This window comes from Ambystoma mexicanum, chromosome 6q (genome assembly GCF_040938575.1).
Source record: "Ambystoma mexicanum isolate Mex_15411 chromosome 6q, UKY_AmexF1_1, whole genome shotgun sequence".
NCBI lineage: Eukaryota > Metazoa > Chordata > Amphibia > Caudata > Ambystomatidae > Ambystoma > Ambystoma mexicanum.
The window spans coordinates 1,108,344,705-1,108,364,719 of NC_090937.1; the positions used below are offsets into that span (position 1 = coordinate 1,108,344,705).

Here is a 20,015-nt window from a genome sequence, read left to right on the forward strand (position 1 = left end):
CGATGGTCAGTACGGACTTCCACCGAATGCCGTCCCCCGAGGAGATGATGCCTCCATTCTTCAAATGCCGCTTTTATGGCCAATAACTCCTTCTCAATCACGGCATAGTTCTTTTCACTAGGAGAGAGTTTACGGGAGAAATACGCCACGGGATGTTCCATGTCAGTTTCGGGTTGCTTTTGCAGGAGAACAGCACCAACAGCGAAGTCGGAAGCGTCTGCTTCTACAATGTATGGTACTTCGTCATTGGGGTGACACAGAATGGGTGCTGTGCTGAAGGCCTTTTTCAAGGTGTCAAAGGCCAATGTGGCCTGCGAATCCCAGAGGAAAGGTACCTTGCTGCTGGTTAGTCCAGTTAAAGGAGTCGTTAGCTGTGAAAAACGAGGTATGAAGTGCCGATAAAAATTGGCAAATCCTAAAAACCGTTGCAGGGACTTCAGATCACGAGGTTGATTCCAGTTCTGAATGGCTTGTATCTTTGCGGGATCCATGAAAATGCCTGATCCGCTGATCACATAGCCCAAAAACTCCATGCTTTCCTTGTGAAAAGAGCACTTCTCAGCTTTTGCGTACAGTTGATTCTGGGATAGCCGACGAAGTACCTCTCGGACGTGTTTCACATGTTGTTCCTGGGTAACAGAAAAAATGAGGATATCATCCAGATACACCCAGACGGAGAGGCCGAACAAGCCGCTAAAAATGTAGTCCATAAAGCGCTGAAAGACGGCCGGGGCATTACACAAACCAAATGGCATTACCCGATATTCATAATGTCCGAATGGGGTTTTGAAGGCCGTCTTCCATTCATCGCCTTCCTTTATCCGGATCAGATGATAAGCACCACGGAGATCTAGCTTGGTGAAGACTTGAGCTGTTCGAAGGGATTCCATGATATTCCGGATCAAGGGCAGTGGATATCTGTCCTTTTGCGTGATGTCGTTCAATTGTCGATAGTCTATACAAGGACGTAGTGTACCTTCCTTCTTCTTCACAAAGAACAAAGGAAAACCAGCAGGGGATTTTGAGGTTGTTATGTATCCCTTCTTGGTGCAGTCATCCAAGTATTCCTGTAAGGCCTCTTTCTCGGTTAAGGACAGTGCATACACCTTCCCGTGAGGTATCACCGAACCTGGTATCAAATCAATGGAACAATCGAATGGTCTGTGAGGAGGTAGAGGAATATCCCCTGGTTCGGAGAAGACCTTCCGAAAATCGTCGTACACTTGAGGTATTGGGAACAATGAGCAAAGACCAGGTGTATTATTGCTTCTAGTAAAAGGCGTAGAGACGATGATGTTCTGAGGCCTGCCAGGTAAGCAACAATTCCGAAGGCAATGAGCGGAAGCAAAAACCAAAGTACGTGCTTCCCAATCGATAGTGGGATTGTGGCATTGCAGCCACGGTAAACCCAGAACTATTGCATACGAAGGTGATTTGATAACGTCCAGAGCGATTCTTTCGCCATGTTCATTGATCTGGATGAATAGACCCATGGTGTGTTGACGTATTGGCCCAGAGGATAAAGGAGTCCCATCAATCACCTCCACAGACAGAACATTCTTTCGGGAAAACAAAGGTATACCATGCCTTGCTGCGAAACTTTCATCGATGTAATTGCCAGATGCTCCACAGTCCAATAAGCCAAGAGCCTTCACCTCTTTGTCTAACCATCTCAATTTGATTTCCAAAACTATCAAAACAGCGGGTTGCATGGGCTGGAACAGAGAGCAAGGACCGGAAAGGACTGAAAGTGAAGTGAGACCTGTCGTTGCCTTTCTTATAGACGACAGGTCACCTAGTTTTCCGACTTCCTTTGAGGACGTAAAGGACAGGTACCCAAGTAATGTCCGGCGGCTCCGCAGTACAAACATAACCTTTGACTTCTTCGGCGTTTCTTTTCTGCTTCTGATAACGGACCCCTAACAGCACCCAACTGCATGGGTTCTGGACCGGAGTCCGAAGACCCAGGAATTCCAGTAGACGTGTTTGTGGGTCTGGAAAACAGCCTCTCAGCTCGACGTCTCTCTCCTCTTCGTTCTGCCAGTCTGTGATCAATCCGCAAGACTTGTTCCACTAGTTGCTGAAGGGTGTCGGGCTCTGGAATGTGTAATAATTCGTCCTTATATTCTTCTCTCAATACCCGACGAAACAGAGTCTTTTGGGTTACTTCTGGCCACTGGGAATCGGTGGCCAATTGTCGGAAGCGACCAATATAGGCTATTACGTCCATGGCTCCTTGCTTAAGGTCCATCAATTGATTCTGTGCTGCAGAAGCCAAATTGGGTGATTGAAAAACCTCTAGAAATGCCTTTTCGAACGCTGCAAAGTCGTTGAGAATGGGGCTATTGGCAGCCACCAAAGGCGCTGCCAAAGCAAGCGCGTTCCCAGTCAAATTACCCAGAATATATCCAATCTTGGCCTTGTCTGAGTTAAAATAAGAAGACCTGAAGAGGAAATGTATTCTACAATGATTACAAAACTCGACCACACGTCTTGAATCTCCATCGAATTTGATAGGTGCGGTATGAGCCATAGCACCTTCACCCTGAGGTGTAGCCCCGGTAACTTGTGCCACCAACTGTCTTAGACCAATGTTCTCCTGGTGAAGTGCTGACATCTCGGCTCGAAGGGCCCGCATCTCATCCCGAAGTTCCTGGGCTTCATCCATCTCGGGATCAGAAGGTAGGCGTCTCAATCTGTTAAGGAAAGCGTCTCGTGGGCGCTGGGTACCTGAATTTCCAGTGGATGGTCGTGGTGTAGTAGCCAGGCTGTCCGACTGATGGTTGCAGAATGTGTGACACGAGGAACCAGCACAACACCAACTCTGAATTCAAACAGGGTCAGTGGTGAACCAGCTCCCAACGCCACGGATGCGCACTTCCCTGATTTGCGTGACGTCGGGACAGTGCAAGCACTGACAGGGAAGGCGGGTCTTGACTGGATAGAAGGTCCACAGCAGATGGTGCAGAGAAGGTGTCATAGACTCAGAACTCCAAGGTAGGCTAGGCACAGAACCAACAGGCAAGAGGCAGGAGGCAAGGCACTGAACCAACTGGCAGGAGGCAGGAGGGACTAGGAACCCTGGGGCAGAACAAGGGAAAACTCAGGCAGGAAGGAAGGGAGCAGGAAGGAATTGAGGCCCAGGGAACCTACTGGCTAAAAGGGAATAGAGGCAAGAACACCAAGAGGCTGACAAGGAAAGGAACTACAGCTGGGAAGGACAAGAACAAAGGACTGGGAATACTGACAAGGTGCCACTCAAGAGTAACACGAGCGAGAACACGATCAGGAAACAAACCGCGTTGAGACGCGGTTTGTTCAAGCAAACTGGCCCTTTATATAGGGCAGGCAGCATCCGGGAGGCTTGGAACGCAATCCGTGATGTCCCCAGGTGCTGACGCGCCCAAAACGAGGCTTGGGAAGCAAGCTTGCAACCTCCCGAGCTCTCTGTGGACGGCGCATGCGCGGAGAGCGAAACACGGCCCTCCGTGTCTGCGCAAAGCACGCGTATGGAAAATTCCGGAGGCGGCTTGAGCCGTAGATGACCAAGGAACCCCCAACCTGTATCGGGGATAGATGCGCCAGGACGGGAATCGCCGGGACCTGTGGATGCGTCCTGCACCCCGGGTAAGTGGCATAACAAGTATTCAGTTATAAAAATCATAAAAAACAGGGCTTTGCGTCCTTGCCAGATGACAATTCCTCACACTGACAGAGTTCTCTGGCCTTTATGGTGCTCTCCCTCCTTCTCCTAGATTGAGCTTTTGATGAGTGATGGCACCTGTGTCCTGTAACGGGGGCAGTGTTGGGATTGGTTGCTAGACCTGGGGAAGCCTGGTCTTACTTTGGGTTAAGGGGCTAGATCAAGCCTACATCTGGCACCTGTCCACCATTTTGAATGCCTGTCTCCCCTCCCTGCCACTTTCTAGTGGTGCCTCTGGAGGACCCTAGCCTCCTGTTTCCTCCATGTGAATTGTAGTCTGTAAACATTCTCCCCCCCTAAACTGTTAAACCGTCTGAATGTATGGAGAATGCTACATTGCAGCGAATTCAGAACTTTGTATCTCAGGCAGTGAAATGCAACGCTGGGAGACAACGAATTGATTATTTTGCATCGCATGCGATTAAACCAGTAGTCAGAAAACCGGATACTTGCAGCATTGTATCAAGGACAAGGCTCTGGGACCCATGAAGCATCTCGATGGGGCTCGGAAACAACTTCTCTGGCACAGTGGGTTGAATTGTATCAGTACCAGAACAAACACTGCCAACATCATGTGAATATAATTTACTCTGGTTACAGCAAAGCATTTGTTTTGCCTTTTTATGATCCTGGGTCTGCTTATGGAGAGCTTTAGGCTCTCTCTGCTAGGGAGAGTCAAGGTTCCTTTTACTGTTGTTCACCAGGACATTTCCACACTAACTTGCTAGAGTCTGGGCATGGTTAAGTTCACCAGTACTGTCCCACACTAAGTTCCTGTGATTGTCCCATGCCATGTGATGGGGAGGAAGCGCTAGTAACCCGGGGATCCTCTACAGGCTGTGCCCGGGCCCATCACCTGCGGGCTCAAGGTAGCACCTAGCCCTTTGAGTCACTTACTTGGTGGTTCCTAGGATCTGACACGGGACGTCAACACAGCCGCTAGAGATGAGTGAGTATGGAAGTGATGAGGAGGAAAATGATAACGGGTTGGTGGGTGACAGAATCAGGACTTTTATACCGGGACGTCACGAGATGCCGAACAAGCATCCTATATAACTGCGCATTACATCGCAAGCTGAGGAAGGAGCTGAGAAGATACTTCTGCAACAGTGCATTCTCCTTGTCATGAAAGAGGACGCTATCCATGCAAAGCAAATAATTAAAAACAAGCATTGGCAATGCCAACAATTTGGGCTTTTGTGTAGGCATGGGAAAGGCACTTGTCTGGCACAGTCGTAGTGGTATTAACTGGCCGTTAATGTTAGCAGGTGCAAAATGGTGTGGGTATCTAATAGCAGTGCCTGGCCAATGCTTAGTACTTATTCACAAGCCAAAACTGTTCACTTTGCCAATGTTTGTTTTTAAGAGGACTTCAGTGAAGGACATGCATGGTGCTTTTAAATCAAGTGGCTGAAGGCAGACCTGGTAAAGACATTTGTATAACACCAGTAGCAGGTTTACAGCTCCAATGAAGTCTTTAACTCTCAGAAGACTGCTTTGAAAAAACAACACTGTCAGTCACTTCGACTGAAAGGTTTGATGGTAAGGCTTGAATAAAGCAAGCTCAAAGAGTTCCCATGAGGAGGTGTTTTGGGTGGGGAGGGCAGGAACTGGGTGAGAATGGCCATACGGATTAGTATGGCCAAGGGCAGTCAATGGGTGGGAAAGTAGCCAAACAACACCTACATGCTGGGTGTCCCTCCTCATATGCCATTTCCCCCTATCTGTACGGCAAAGCATTAGTTCTGGCTTATTGGTGGCGCAAAGTACCACCTAATAGCCCAAACTAATGATCCACAGAGAAGCACCCCAAGGGAATCCCCACCCTGCGTGCTCGGAGGGTCCGAAGATACAAGTGGGAATTTGATTGCCACTAAAAGAGACCTTGAGAACCCCTGCCTAGAAGGAGTTGCTTATTAAGCACCCATGGAACCCTCGGAAGTAGTTTAGGACTTGCGATTACATGTTAAGCAGCACACTTGAGAGGGGCTGAAAGGTTCGATGGGGGATGTTATGTGAACACCTGGTTACTTTTCCCTTTGTTCATCAGAGGATATACAGTGCACTACTCACCTGAGGTATTTTTGTTTCCATAATAAATGCAATTGGAACTTCGGGTCGTTTTTCCACATACCATGTGACAAAATGTTTTACCAAAGATTGGACATTGGTGCAACGCCCACAATGAGTCAAAACAAAACAAAAAAATTACAACTTCTTAATTAAGACTATCAGTAGATGGTCTAATAGTGGAGCTCTACACCACTGCAAGATGGCCCAGTGTACAGTGGCCTACTTTCACACTCTTTTTGTTTTCCTGTGGCAGTTGGCTCACAACGCCGGCACTAGGCCTCCGCTAACCATGCAGCACACATTCACATAGAATCAAGTTTATATCATTTTGCACACATTGCCTGTTCAACACATGATCTTGGGACAACTTGCACACAGACATTAAAGGCCCTCAACCCAAATCCCCCCTGTAACCATAGCAACTCCGAGCACATGAACGTAGTGCACCCGCCATTTTGAGCCCCTTGCCTCTATCTGCCAGCCTCACCACCAATGCACTTTCTTTGAGCTCAAGTGCCCTCCTCCTTATGCGAACCCCCCACCCCCCATCACTCACCCCTCTGACCAATCTTTCCACCCCCAACTTTCAGGATGACTTCCTCAGTTAATAGCCTCCAGTGCACCTGCACCTTTTTTAGGCCCTTAGCCCCTGTCTCTGTAGGGCTGTCTCTCATTTCACTGAACTCCTCTGCTATCCTAAATGGGCTTTCCTATTGTAACCCGACCCTCATTATTCCCTCGCAGTCCGCCCTCTGTCTCTACTGCCATCAAAGCCCTCCTTCCCCCTTTTCTGACACCCGTTTACAAAGCCTTTTCCCCCGGCCATTCCTGAGTATGCCCTCTCCTCAGCCCAGCTTCGCGAGCTCTCCCTTAAGAGCCCAAACGCTTGGGGTTCATGCAGAGAAATCTTATAAACTGAGTGCCTGTTGAACTCCCCCTTCACTGCTTCCTGGTGCAACACTGAGGGTTGTTGCCAAAAAAACGACCATTCAAGGCTAGCGGCTCCCTTCTGTGAAAGCACCCAGCCGTCTTGGCTAGCGGCTCCCTTCTGTGAAAGCACCCAGCCGTCTTGGCTAGCGGCTCTCTTCTGTGAAAGCACCCAGCCGTCTTGGCTAGCGGCTCTCTTCTGTGAAAGCACCCAGCCGTCTTGGCTAGCGGCTCCCTTCTGTGAAAGCACCCAGCCGTCTTGGCTAGCGGCTCTCTTCTGTGAAAGCACCAGCCCCCTTAGTTGTGTTCCCCTTGGCCAGAGGTCCACAGCTTCCTTACCACAGATGCAGAGCACTTCCCCTCAGCATGCGTGGGAGGATGGATTACAGAATCCATGCGGTGTGGATGAGTGGGGAGGTGGGTGAGCAGGTATACTTGGGAGAATGTAAGACACTTCACTGTGTACTATCAAATCCAAGTTTAAAAATCAGCAACTTTACCAATACACTGCTAATAATTCTCTTTGCGCTCTAGAGTTTTCCATGCAGTCATCATTGTCTGCTTTTTACTACTGTTGATTGGTTCAGGAACGCATTTGCATTGTGAAGCATGCGCACTGCGGGCCTTACTGCTCCACAGCTGGTTCAATGTTATTGTCCTCATTGGTCTGCAGTGTGCATGCACTACATTACAAATACGCATGCGCACAGTGTCACTTGGCAGACAAAAATGCAAGACCTGGTGAGTGATAGGCTCCTGCGGAAGCCTGTGCACTGATGGAACTTGTTTACATGTACCAGTCGCCAACGCAGTGAGGTCAGTGTTTGGGTGATGCGACCAGACCCAAAGTAGCCCTTAACGAGTTGTTCACGTGGACGGAAGATGGCATTGATGGGGTCCAGACAGGGGCGGCCCTAAGATTTGCAGGGCTCTGGGTGGCAAAAGATGTGTGGGCCCCCCTAATTTGCATAAATAGTTACATTTGTGATATCACAGAATTAGTCTTTAGTACGCAAAGGTATCATGGGAAGTTAAATTATGGTGCAATGTGTAAGGGAGTAGACAATACACTGTGACGTCCAGTGTATGAATTGCCAATATTAACATTTACTGATGTGGCAATATCAGGAGAGAGGCATTTTTTGAAGTAGCCGACACCTGGTTACCTTGTACAGACTTCTCATGTTGGCAGATAAGGCATAGAGTGATAAAAGTTGCGGGAGCACTCACTTTGGTTAAGTGGTGGAGGCCGGATTTGGGAGCAGTCTCCAATTCAGGAACTTGAACACTTCTCTTCCCAGGTGGATTTCGTAGAAATACTGTTTGCAAAATGTCTTTTGAAACTTTGGTTTAAATACACGCGTGGAAGGAATTGCAAAAAATATTGTGATTTTGTTTTGCAAACTGGAGACAACTGCTGTTTTTGCAGAAGTTTCACAATTGTTTTTATTTTTGTTATGTGTATATTTGGGCATATTGTTGAAATTAGCAGCATGCGTTTATTTTAGAAGCTACAGATAAGGATTATTTTGACTGTGAAAAAAATAATATCAATACCACGTTTATCAAGTGCTGTTCAATACAAAAAGAAACGGTAGCCTCATTAGCGTACCCCCTGAGCCTTGATTGGAGTGGGTGAGCAGGCAAAAACTGCTCACTGAGTGTAGAATAGCAGGGGATCGTATAGCAGAAAGTTGCAAAGGCAACAGAGCAGGTCGGGAGACTGTTGCTGAGATGTTTTAGTTTTGACCTTCCTGTAAATCATATATCTTCTTTCCTATTCCTGCAGCAAAAGCGCCTAAATGCCCATGGGCTCGGTGCGCTTTCTACAAATGTAAAAATAAATATACAAACGTGTTATAAAATGTGGTGTTTTGACATAGGGACGAGTATGGCTCCTGCACTTCACTCGTTGTGGGAAATTTTGTCCCCATATCGAAAATCAACCCAAGAATATACGCACAGTAATTTAACATATCTTAAAGTGAAAGATGCACATTTTGTTCACTTGACCTTTCCCCTTAGAAGAAAGTGCACCAGAAAAAAAGAGCATTGGCCTTTGAAAAATAGTAATTATCAACAGAAAAATAACCTGAGAGATTACATTTTTCATTAAATACACTGGCCAAGTATAAAAGGTGCTCACCTTTTAAACAAAGCAATATGTAGTAAAATATTCCCTAGAAAACCAAATCCCAATACGAGCATGTGCTTTGATGATCATATTATGCGTCTTGTGGGTAAGTGTCTGCACTGAAAACATGACAACCTGAGTGAAATCCTGGTAGCCAAATGCTTGAGCAAGCTTGCCAACCTCAAAAACACCCAAGGGGGTTGCGGCCGCACTGTGAAAAAAGTTACGCTGTCCACCTACATGTATCCTTTACTTGTGCCCTGAAAAGCAGCACAGGGCCACAATCAGGAAAAAATAACTGCACCACCAGTCACCAGGATTGCAACCTCTCTTGCCATATCCTGGGCAAATATTCAGGACTCGCTTGCTCATTCATCATTCCCCCTCCTCAACTCCACGTCTGGCTTTCAACAATACTCTGCTTTATAAAGATGACTTGAAAAGTACACATACCATAGTAAGGTACCCACTCAAATATATAAATCATTAAAGAAATATGTTCAGCAAATTGTATACAATTGTGGCATTAGTCCCCCATCTTGACTGGGGGACTACAAATACAATTCAGCAAAACGCAAAAAAAATGTTTTTGGGTTTTGAAAATTTATTTTCAAGACGTATACAACATGTAATGTGTGAAAAGGTTACCTCATTGTTTTTCAGTATTTGAAGGGTTCATATATGACGTGATGAAAATATCACATTCTACCAAATAACTATGCGTTAAATATGAACATCTGAAAAGAATGTAGCTAATTTTAAACTGTTTTCTTTCATATATTGTAATTGACTTGGAGGAGAGAGTAGATTTAGGTATCTAACTGGTGCTTTGTGTGTGCTTTCAGAATTGCATTTCTTAACACAGAAACGTTACAAACATCTCCTCCAAAACAATTGCCTCTTAAACGGGCCATCATTTGTAAATCGCCCCCACTTTAATGCGCTGCTTGAAGAAAGAAAGTGATACGCAGTCATTAATGGGCCTGCAGCTTGTGATGGGCCGCTGGGAACAGGTCTCTATCTCTAGAGAGTAATAGGAGGTTGGAAGGTGATGCTGTGGCCTCACGCGAGCTCGTACATGGAAGATTCACAGCAGTTGAGGCAGACACTCGCGTCTTGCGGGGCGGGGCCCCTTTGATAGCGGGGCACGGGGCCAGCACACATTCTGCCCATGCCTCAGACCGGCACTAGGAGAAGAGCTGGTTTTGCAGTGAGCTGGGCAGTATCACAATCCGGGTGGGACAGTAGAATCGTCAGGATGGTAGGGAAGTTTCGCTATGGAAGGAAAATTGAGTTTTTAAAAAAGCATGGACTTTTTTGACCAATGAGTGACCAAAGGACTCCACAATTCTTGTTTAAAACAGAAAATCTGCCACGCAAATAGCATAGCTAACTATACTGTATGCATTTTGGGGCAACCTACATAAATATGCACACATTCATTGGTACACATCATTGTTTTCTGTGCAAAATACATTATATCTATTGACATAAAACACTTTCCATTAATAGTAAACAGTTTCATTTCTTAGAGGTTTCTCTGTGTGCGATTGTGATGTAGCTGTACAGTGCCTGGTGCATATGCGGTGCCTCCTGAATGTTACTACTAGCATCGCCTGTCTCCTGTGGGCATTACACCATTACAATAATGTATTCTAAAATTGAAGCCAAGCACCACATTCAATATGGTCAGGGGCATTCAATACAGTATATGTACATATATAAAAATACTCTTTTGTGGTGATGGAGCAATGCATAGATAAGCAGGTTTTCTCGTCCACTTGTAAGTCTGTTGACGTATCAGAGGGACATGTGCGATTTTGCTTCCTGTACAAAATATTTGGGTGTGCTCATATGGAACGAATGGCTCGCATCATAGTTGTGGCCTTCCTTGTATGTTCCGAATCTGTTAACGAGAAGAAAAACAGGATAAGTGCCCCTCAGCGGGCTATTCTGATAGACTATTGCAGATTTTTACAAACACAGCTGTTGGAGGAAACTTTAACTGAAAATACGTCATGAGTACGGTGGCCGAAATAGTCCCTGCATTTGGCTGTACAACGTTTTTGGCACATAAATATTTTGGTCATTCAGGCGTAATCACTGCACATACGAAGCAACAAAAATTAAAAATAAAGCGGAATTGCTAGCACCAAGCATGTCCAAAAACGTAATTTACGCGACACCGGTGGAATTGCCCAGTGGTGGATTCTTTCACCCATTCCGCCATTCTGTCTGTGGCAAGAAAATTGGCCGTTTCACCTCTGTGAAAAATAGTGAGCTAAAGACTCTAGATAGTGAGCTAAAGACTCTGGGTAAGCCTCTCAGAACTAGGACTAATGTCTATTTCTCCTCTGTGAAAGATAGTGAGCTAAAGACTCTGGGTAAGCCTCTCATGACCTGGACTAATGTCTATTTCTCCTCTGTGAAAGATAGTGAGCTAAAGACTCTAGATAGTGAGCTAAAGACTCTGGGTAAGCCTCTCAGAACTAGGACTAATGTCTATTTCTCCTCTGTGAAAGATAGTGAGCTAAAGACTCTGGGTAAGCCTCTCATGACCTGGACTAATGTCTATTTCTCCTCTGTGAAAGATAGTGAGCTAAAGACTCTGGGTAAGCCTCTCATGACCAGGACTAATGTCTATTTCTCCTCTGTGAAAGATAGTGAGCTAAAGACTCTGGGTAAGCCTCTCATAACCAGGACTAATGTCTATTTCTCCTCTGTGAAAGATAGTGAGCTAAAGACTCTGGGTAAGCCTCTCATAACCAGGACTAATGTCTATTTCTCCTCTGTGAAAGAGAGTGAGCTAAAGACTCTGGGTAAGCCCCTCATGACCAGGACTAATGTCTATTTCTCCTCTGTGAAAGATAGTGAGCTAAAGACTCTGGGTAAGCCTCTCATAGCCAGGACTAATATCTATTTCTCCTCTGTGAAAGGTAGTGAGCTAAAGACTCTGGGTAAGCCTCTCATAACCAGGACTAATGTCTATTTCTCCTCTGTGAAAGGTAGTGAGCTGAAAACTCTGGGTAAGCCTCTCATAACCAGGACTAATGTCTGGCAGAGAGACTCCCAAGACCTCCCCTTGTTATTTGCATTTCACCCACCCCTACATATAAGAAGAGATTCATGTAAATGACCTAAAAATACGCCCTTTCTGGGCCACTGTGAAGCTCCTTTTACGAAACCCTTGGCTTGCCCTGGATTAGACGTGCTCCAATGTACTGGAACTAAGGCCGAGGTTATTCTTGTCTTACAAAGAATAGATGCGCCTTACCTCACTACTAGGCCAAAGGTTGGCTCACCTAACCAAAGTTAAAAACCTAAGGGTTCTCTTTGACCAAGAGATGACACTGATTCCATAGCCGTGGTGAGCAGCTGGTCCAGCTGAAGAAACTACGGAATATTATGTCAGGCCACTCCGCTTCTGCTGTGGTCGGGACTGCTGAGAACTAGCACATGCCCATTCCCAGCAGCTACCCGGCAGCAATCAGTATTTGCTTGAATGCCCTAAATTCATGTCACGCTCCCAAGGAGAGTGGCACTGCGTCGTAGAAGTAGGAAGGCAAAGTTAGGAAAACTCTTCCATTCTATCTTCAAAGACTTTCTACCTAGATCATCTTCAGAAAACACCTAGAAGCACTTCTTTTTTATATAGCGCTACACACCCGTGGGTTTAAGAGCACTGAAACTACAGATGACATTATTATCCCTTAATATAGGCCATCACATCGCTGCCCACCCCTCTCCTTCCTGCCACCCGTTACAGCTGTACCCCTCCTCCGTGCCCCTCTCTATCCCACCGGCCCGCTGTATAGCTGTTCTGTTGTTACCTTTGTACAGCGCTCCGTTATGCATCTGTATTGTTCTATACCTCTGTAAAGCGCTAGGTTGCTTCTCGTAGCTAGGCCATGCTCAATATATACCATAATAATCATGATCCCACACTCAATTTATCAACCTCAGATGACTGAAAGACTGAGTTGACCTTGCCCGGATTCGGATCAGTGACAGGCTGCGCATAGATATTAGTAGCGAGCGCTCACCTTGCTGTGCTATCTGACAGGCTTAGATGGGCTTTGATTTTTGAGGGAGTAAATAGAATTTGCCTGGAATTGAGCCTCCTGATGTCAAGAGCATTTCACATTATTTAAAAAGCACAGTTGCCCCCAAAGTGGGTTGGGTAGCACAAATGTTAGACCACTTCAGGGATGGCCTTTACCGGTCCAGGAGTGTACAAGGGACCATATAGAACAGCACTTGATTGGGGATACAGTGCAGAACTGCCTGCCACCTCAACGAATTTCAGCGGCCACTCATTTTAATTTGAAGGTGGGGAGGAGCACAGACACATCGCCTCCTTCCTGCCCAACACACTTTGAATGCAACGCCGCCAATGAGGCGCACGCTTAATGTAATGCTATGCTCAATGCAGTTTTGCGCTCTTCTCTAGACAGGACAGAACTGCTGCCTCCTGTGGTGCTCGGGTGGTCGGTATTGGGCTGTGCTTTTTCCTCCCTCACGCTCCCTTCCTGCCTCCTTGCACCCCCTATGGTGCTCTCAAACTCTCCCATCTTCTCTGCTACTCTATCTCCTACTCTATCCCTCTCACTAAGTCTGGGAGGAAAAAGTTCAAGAGGGATATTCTGGTCTCCAACCCTAGCCACCCTATCGCCGATACCCACACCAGCGCATCCTCCAGAGAGACCCTAATCGACATCCTCTGTCGTTTCCTCGCCAGACCAATGGACCCTCCATATGGTCTTGGCTCTCTCTCCTATCTCTTCCTCGCCCATTAATGGTGGCACTCGGTGGGAGGTCCTCTAAGCCTCCTTCCACTCCTCCAAAACCATCATTAATTTCTACCTGAATGGCATCGTCTTTGTCCAGGGCCCTCAGCCCAATCCCCTCCTTTTCGACAGGCGTCTCCAGCATATTATCAACTTCCCTCCTTCTCCGGCTACTCCTACTAGCACCTCCCTGGCTCCTCTGCCACCTCCTCCTTCTGCCACCTCTCTGGCACCTTCAACTTCCTCCTTGGCTACTATGCCATCTCCTGCTACCACCTCTGCCCATTCCCAGGCTCCTCTACCACCTCTGATTCCTCAAGCCTGTACCCCACCCCAGAAGTGTTTCAAATGTGGCAACCTGCTCTATGTTGCTACTCTTAACTCTTGCTCTTTGTCATACACTCCTCTGACATGTGCCACCTCCTCGTAGAAATTGACCTGGATGTCCTCACACTGACAGAGACCAAGACCACACTGACAGAGACATGGTTCACGGCCAGCTCTGTTACAAGTTTTGACACTCTCCTCCCTAATGGGTACAAGATCCTCTCAGAGCCCAGAACTAACTGACCTGGAGGTGGAGTAGCTCTGATCTTTTCCGTAGTGGGTCCCTGCTTCCGTCATTCCTATGCATGCCTACTCCTCCTTTGAATGCTTGGTCTGCAGCCTCTCTATCTTTCCTGGCTTTTCTCTGACTGTGGCCACCATCTACAGGCCCCTGGCCTGGGTGCCCTCTTCCTCCCAGAATGGGCTGACTTTACATCTTCTCTCCTTGCCTCCACCTCTCAACTTCTCCTCCTTAGAGACCTCAACTTCCACCTGGATGCTTCTGATCCTTCCTCTGGGCTCTTTCAGAACCCATACGACACTCTTTCTCTCTCTCTTTCTCTCTTCATTCTACCCTCTGGTCTGACACATTCTGCCAGGCACACCTTGGATGTTCTCATCTCCTCAGACATCCCCCTCCCGAACCCTCTCACTACTCCTCTCTCTTGGACTGACCACTTTCTACTTTCCTCTCACCTTTAACTCTCTGTCCCTCCCCAGCACTGCCACCTACCTTCTCAGTCATTCGGTTCATGAAGCGTGTGTCATTGCATGCCTTTGTGTCTACTTTCTCTGCTCCTCCTTCTCCTGTGTCTGGCTCATACTCTGACACATCCCTCTCCAACCTGCATCTCGCTATCTCCAACACTCTGGACATCCTTGCCCCTGTCATGAGAATCCGTCTGAAGCCTACCTCCAAGTGCAATTCATGGAATGACCCCGACCTTGCTGCCCTGAAACGCAAGTGCAGGGTGGCTGAGAGGAAGTGGAGGGCTTCGGGTGCATCCTCTGACAAAATGGCCAGCTGCCTGCTCCAAAGGCAATACAGACTCTCTGTCCTTTCCAAGAAGAGAATCCACACCCAAGCCTGTGTCTCTGCAGTCTCTAACAGCATGCCCAGACTCTTTAATATTTGCAGGGAGCTGGCCAATCCTTCTGCAGTCTCCACGTCTCCTGTTCCCTCCCAGGTCCTCTGCATGGCTCTGGCTTCTTACTTCACCACTAAAACTCAGGACATCCTGTCCTTGCTCTACTCTTCCTCTCTCAGCCCCCCTGGCTGCCTCTCCCTCTCCTCCTCCTTTCTCCTCCTTCTCTCTGACACCTGACGATGTGTCTAGACAAGTATGATCTATGAAAGTGTTGTCCAAACAGGTGCTCCCTTGCTCCTCCAGAACCATCAAGGACCACATTGACACCCTCGCTCCGATTTCGGCAATCACTCCTTCGCCACTGGATCTTTTCCCTCTCCCCTCAAGCCCTCCTTTGTGCAACCCCTCCTTAAAAAGCCTTCGGCTGATCCTACCTGCCCGGCAAACTATTGCATGATCTCTATCGCAACTTTCCTGGGAAAACTCCAGGAAAAGCTGGCCATCTCCCAGTTTACTCTCCACACTGAATCTGTTGGTTGTCTCCATGACCATCAGTCTGGCATCAGAGCAGCCAGAGGCATGGAAACTGCTCTCCTGAACACCCGTGAAGATCTGCTCTCTAATCTTAACTCAAGCCTTCCCTCTGTCCTCATCCTCCTTGACCTTTCCTCTGCTTTTGACACAGTCAATCATGCCATCCTGATCAATGAACTCCATGAGAATTTGGGCATCACGAAGCAGGCTCTGGAGTGGTTGACCTCCTTCCTCCTGGACCGACCCCCCCCAGGTCCAACTTGGGTCCTTTCTCTCCACCACCTCTCTCTCCACTTGTGCTGTTCTCCAGGGGTCTGTCCTCTCACCCTGGCTCTTCAATGTCTACTTGGCCCTTTTGGCCCACCTTATCTCTACCTTTTCCTCTAACTTCCAGTGCTGTGCCATTGACACTCAACTCTCTTTCAGGCTCCCCTCAGCCTCCTCTCCTCTCTCGCTCATTCCTGACAGTCTATCCGCGATTCAGGATTGGTGCGCCTCCAACAATCTCTGCCTTAATGCCAGTAAGATGGAGATCCTTCTCATTGGTACCCCTGCTCCCGCTTTCCCTCTCTCACCCTGGCCACCCTCCTTGGGCCCTCTTTCTTCGCCTTCCTTGGTGTCATCTTCGACTTCACTCTCTCTTTCTCTCCTCACATCACTGACCTTGCCAAGGAGGCCCACTACCAGCTGCACCTCGTCAGAGGTATTCTTCCTTTTCTCACTTTCCCCCAGAAGATCGCTATCTCCAGAGCCCTGGTTCTCTCTAGACTGTTCTACTGCAACAGCCTCTTTCTCAATCTGCCCTCCTCTACTCTCCGCCCTCTGCAGCTAATCGAGAACAGGACGGCTAGACTTATAATGGAGTTCAAGCACAGGGACGGTATCTCTCCAACCCTGAATTCTCTCCACTGGTTCCCAGTGGCTGCAAGGATCAAGTTCAAGCCCCTCTGCATCGTCCACAATGCTTTATGCGGCTGGGGATCGCACTACATCCAAGTCTCACTTCCAGAATACCTTCCTTCTAGAGTCCTTCCCTCTGCTACCTCCAACTCTCTGAGGGTCAGACACTTCTCCAGGCAGAGAGTGGGGGGTAGATCTCTCTCCTCTGCAGCTGCCTCCCTCTGGAATGGCCTTGCTGTCCCTCTCAAACTTGAGCCAAACCACCTGAAGTTCTGGAAGCAGCTCAAGACCTTCCTTTTCTCCTCTTCTTTCTCGCTCTCCCTCCCATACTGACCTTCTTTTCTGCTGCGCCGACTGGTTGCTCGATACCCTCAAAGTCTTACTGGGTACCAGGCTCGTCCATGACCAGGCCCCCTGCACTTCCTCGGTCCTACCGCACACTTAGGGGCTGTAACTGTAGCCTTTAGAGTCCCCTGCCTCCCTGCACTTACCCAGAGCAGCGCTGCCCTGGCTGCACTCACTGAGAGCAATGCTGCCCTGATTGCACTTCCCCCACCCTCCCCCTGCCACGTTCCCCTCTCCCCTGCACTTTGCGTTATCGCACTTGCACGAGCTGAATGACACAAGGCCTAGTAAGATCGTTTGTCTTGTCCTCCCTCTGTCTTTCCTCCCTTGTCTTGTTGCGCTTAGAAACACTTGTGTACAGGCACGTTATAAATGATTTATATAATATCATAGCACGTTATGTAATTTGAGCAAATAACTCTACTGCAACACAAAATACTAAGGGCCTAATACATGGAACGTTTAGTGCTGTGCAAAGTCACTTTTTACTGCAAAAATACACTTTGCACCGCCCTGTGAATTAGGCCCTTACACTGTATGCATGACACACTCCCTGCTGAACTAGCAGAGGTTTATCAGAACAACCCTGCAATTTTCATTTTCACAAAAAGTTCTGACCTGGGATTAAAATGGATTTCCTTGGGAACTTGGCTCGGGTCAATGACGAAGTTCATATTGTCAACATAATTAGCAGGATCCGATGGTATCGTGAATTTGGCCATTTGGAATTCAGTATCACTTAACCCTGCATGAGATATGCGTGCATACCCAAGCCTGTGACAAAATACAAAATTAAAACATATTTTCAGACACAGATTACAAACGCACAGGTTACCCATTTAATCTAGCGAATGTGAAATAAATATCCGATATTCAATTAAAAATGCATTTCAATTAATGCAACCCAACCTTCCCAAGAAGTAAATGCAGGGCATTTCTGGGACTTATTGGGATACAACCATTTCTGATAAAGCCTATCCACACAGAAGGTCTAAGCTCGAATATATTTAATGACATTGTCCTATGTATCATGGTACACACTACCAGGATTCTCAGCATTTTCCGCATTGGGTTTATAGCCAGTGATTAAAAAAGGGATCCTGGAATCCAAAGGAAGCCAGTGTAGTTTTCTCAGGACAGATGACATGTTAAGTAATATTGTAATTAAGCAATAACACTTGATCTGGGTGTTATTGCGATTAGCACTCCGTATTTCCAATCCAGAAACCCAGGGTACTGACAGCAATGCCTTTTGTATGAATGAGCAGGAGGCGCTTGCGGCGTCCTGTTCATTCATACAAAAAACGTTCCTAAAATGGCAGCTGCGGAGCTAGAAGAGGAGGCTCCATGCTGAGCCCCTCATCCATTTCCATGGAGGCCTGGGGGGCTGGAGTGATGGCAGCTGTGTTTGTGCCGCCACCAAAAGAATAAGGTGAGTGAGGTATGGGCATGGGGAGAGAAGAGAAGAGTATCATAGGGGAGGGTGGGGTGGATGGTGGGTAGTGAGGAGCTGGCAGTGTTGGTAAGCATCCGTCAGCTAACTAGAGCTCTGGTGTCCTCTTTTTAGGGGCTGCGTGGGTGAGGACAAATAAATATAATATGTAGTATTCAGTGGACCCTTAAATTGAATAGCATGCCTTAGTTGGGTGTTAGATAGTATAGCAATATCAATCCTTCCGTTAAAAATAAAAATATGTTAAGTCAAAAGGGATGCCCATAAATACCTGACATGACTAAAATAGAGTTAACATGGTTTTTAACAAGGTTTTATTTGTTTGTTTGCATTGTAGACTGTTTGGAACTTTACTATTCTCTGTAATGCCACACGCCAAAGAGGAACACGTGACAAAAAGAATAAGTGCTCTGAAGACAGCACCAATATGGAATGTGATTTGTATTTGTTCAATTGCATTGATGAAAGTGATAATTGGTACTAGAAACACATGTTAAGTGTTGGCACATTGTTTTTCCTCCTGAACCAAGGAGGTGTTACTGGATAGGGAACGAGTTAAGCTATTTAGTAGCTTGCTTTTCAGATAAAGGAAAAAACTAACATTGGTTCGTTTTCCCTTTATCTGTTTCCATTTCTTTTGATGTTTTGAAAGATTAAGGTTCAAAAGAATGAATTGTGAACATGTTGTTGCTTTTAAAGCAGATGTACTGCATTTTTAATTGTTTTCTATAAAAAATAAAAAGATGTATATTTTCGAGAATCCATGATACTCTGCCTAAAGTATTTAAAGAGGTGGAGTTAAGATTGTCAGGGGGTATTCCAGTACTAACACAGGACGGAAAGGAAGGAAGGTGTTGGTCAGCAGCCATCAGGTTTCCTCGAACGTGGGCTTGGATGGATCATGGGATTTAGCATGCAATCCAAGCAACCTCATTGGCTGGCTCCCATACCCCAGCTACTAATGTAAATTCAACACTCATTTTTCCTGCTGGTATTGCTTTAACATGAATACCAGCCCAACAAGACTTTACGATAATAATATCATGCTCCATCATTCCCTCTCCCATAACAAGTTTGTCCGAATCAGTTTGCCTGCCTGCTCCCTTTATCTCACAAGGAATCCATCACCTTCCACCTCATCTACAGCCCACCTCACAGGAGTGACTCTTTCATTGCTGATGTCTCCAACTTACTCTCCTCTGCCAAACTAGCACACACTAATATTGTCTTTCTCTGAGAATTTAGCATCCCCGAGTCTCCTGCCAATAACCACACTTGCAGCATGCCTTTCGCACTGACCGGATTCATGGACCTATAGCAAATTGTGCTCTCCCTACACACAACAAAGGCAACACCCTAGATTTTCTTCATATCATTCCCCCTCATCACCTGCTCAGACCCTATCCCATTCGACTGGTCTGATTACGCCGCTACCCCACTGTCTATCACTCACTCTACCTTGGTCCACAAAAGTCAGACTAAAAGCCCCATCACTCAGCGCCGCTCCTTCAAAACCTTCCCAGTCAATGAGCTGGAAGAAAACTTCACAGACTTCCCCACCAATGCCTGCATCCTCCTAGAATTATTCAGCAACTCTGATATTAAACTGGTGGACACTCATGCCCCCCTAAAAACTAGCTGCGCTAAACCAAACCGTCCTTCCAATGGTACACCGCCGAGCTCGCCACCAACAAATGCTCAATCAGACCCAAAGAGAAATGATGGTGAAAAAACATAACCCTGG

At 47.0% G+C, this 20,015-nt stretch overlaps 1 protein-coding gene across 3 annotated transcripts in view; it reads right to left on the minus strand.

Annotated features, from left to right (window-relative positions):
- Positions 1–9,423: 9,423 nt before the first annotated feature.
- The window catches only part of CWH43 (cell wall biogenesis 43 C-terminal homolog), a 533,223-nt gene continuing 522,631 nt past the window's right edge, over positions 9,424–20,015 (minus strand). For 2 of the 3 annotated variants that reach the window (XM_069631684.1, XM_069631685.1), the window contains exons 15-16: positions 17,437–17,592; positions 9,424–10,743 (exon numbers count right to left, since the gene is read on the minus strand). In XM_069631684.1, the coding sequence (XP_069487785.1) occupies positions 10,638–10,743; positions 17,437–17,592 (262 nt within the window). In that variant the 3' untranslated portion in view covers positions 9,424–10,637. The remainder of the gene's footprint in view (positions 10,744–17,436; positions 17,593–20,015) is intronic. The other variant, XM_069631686.1, reaches the window with a different exon arrangement.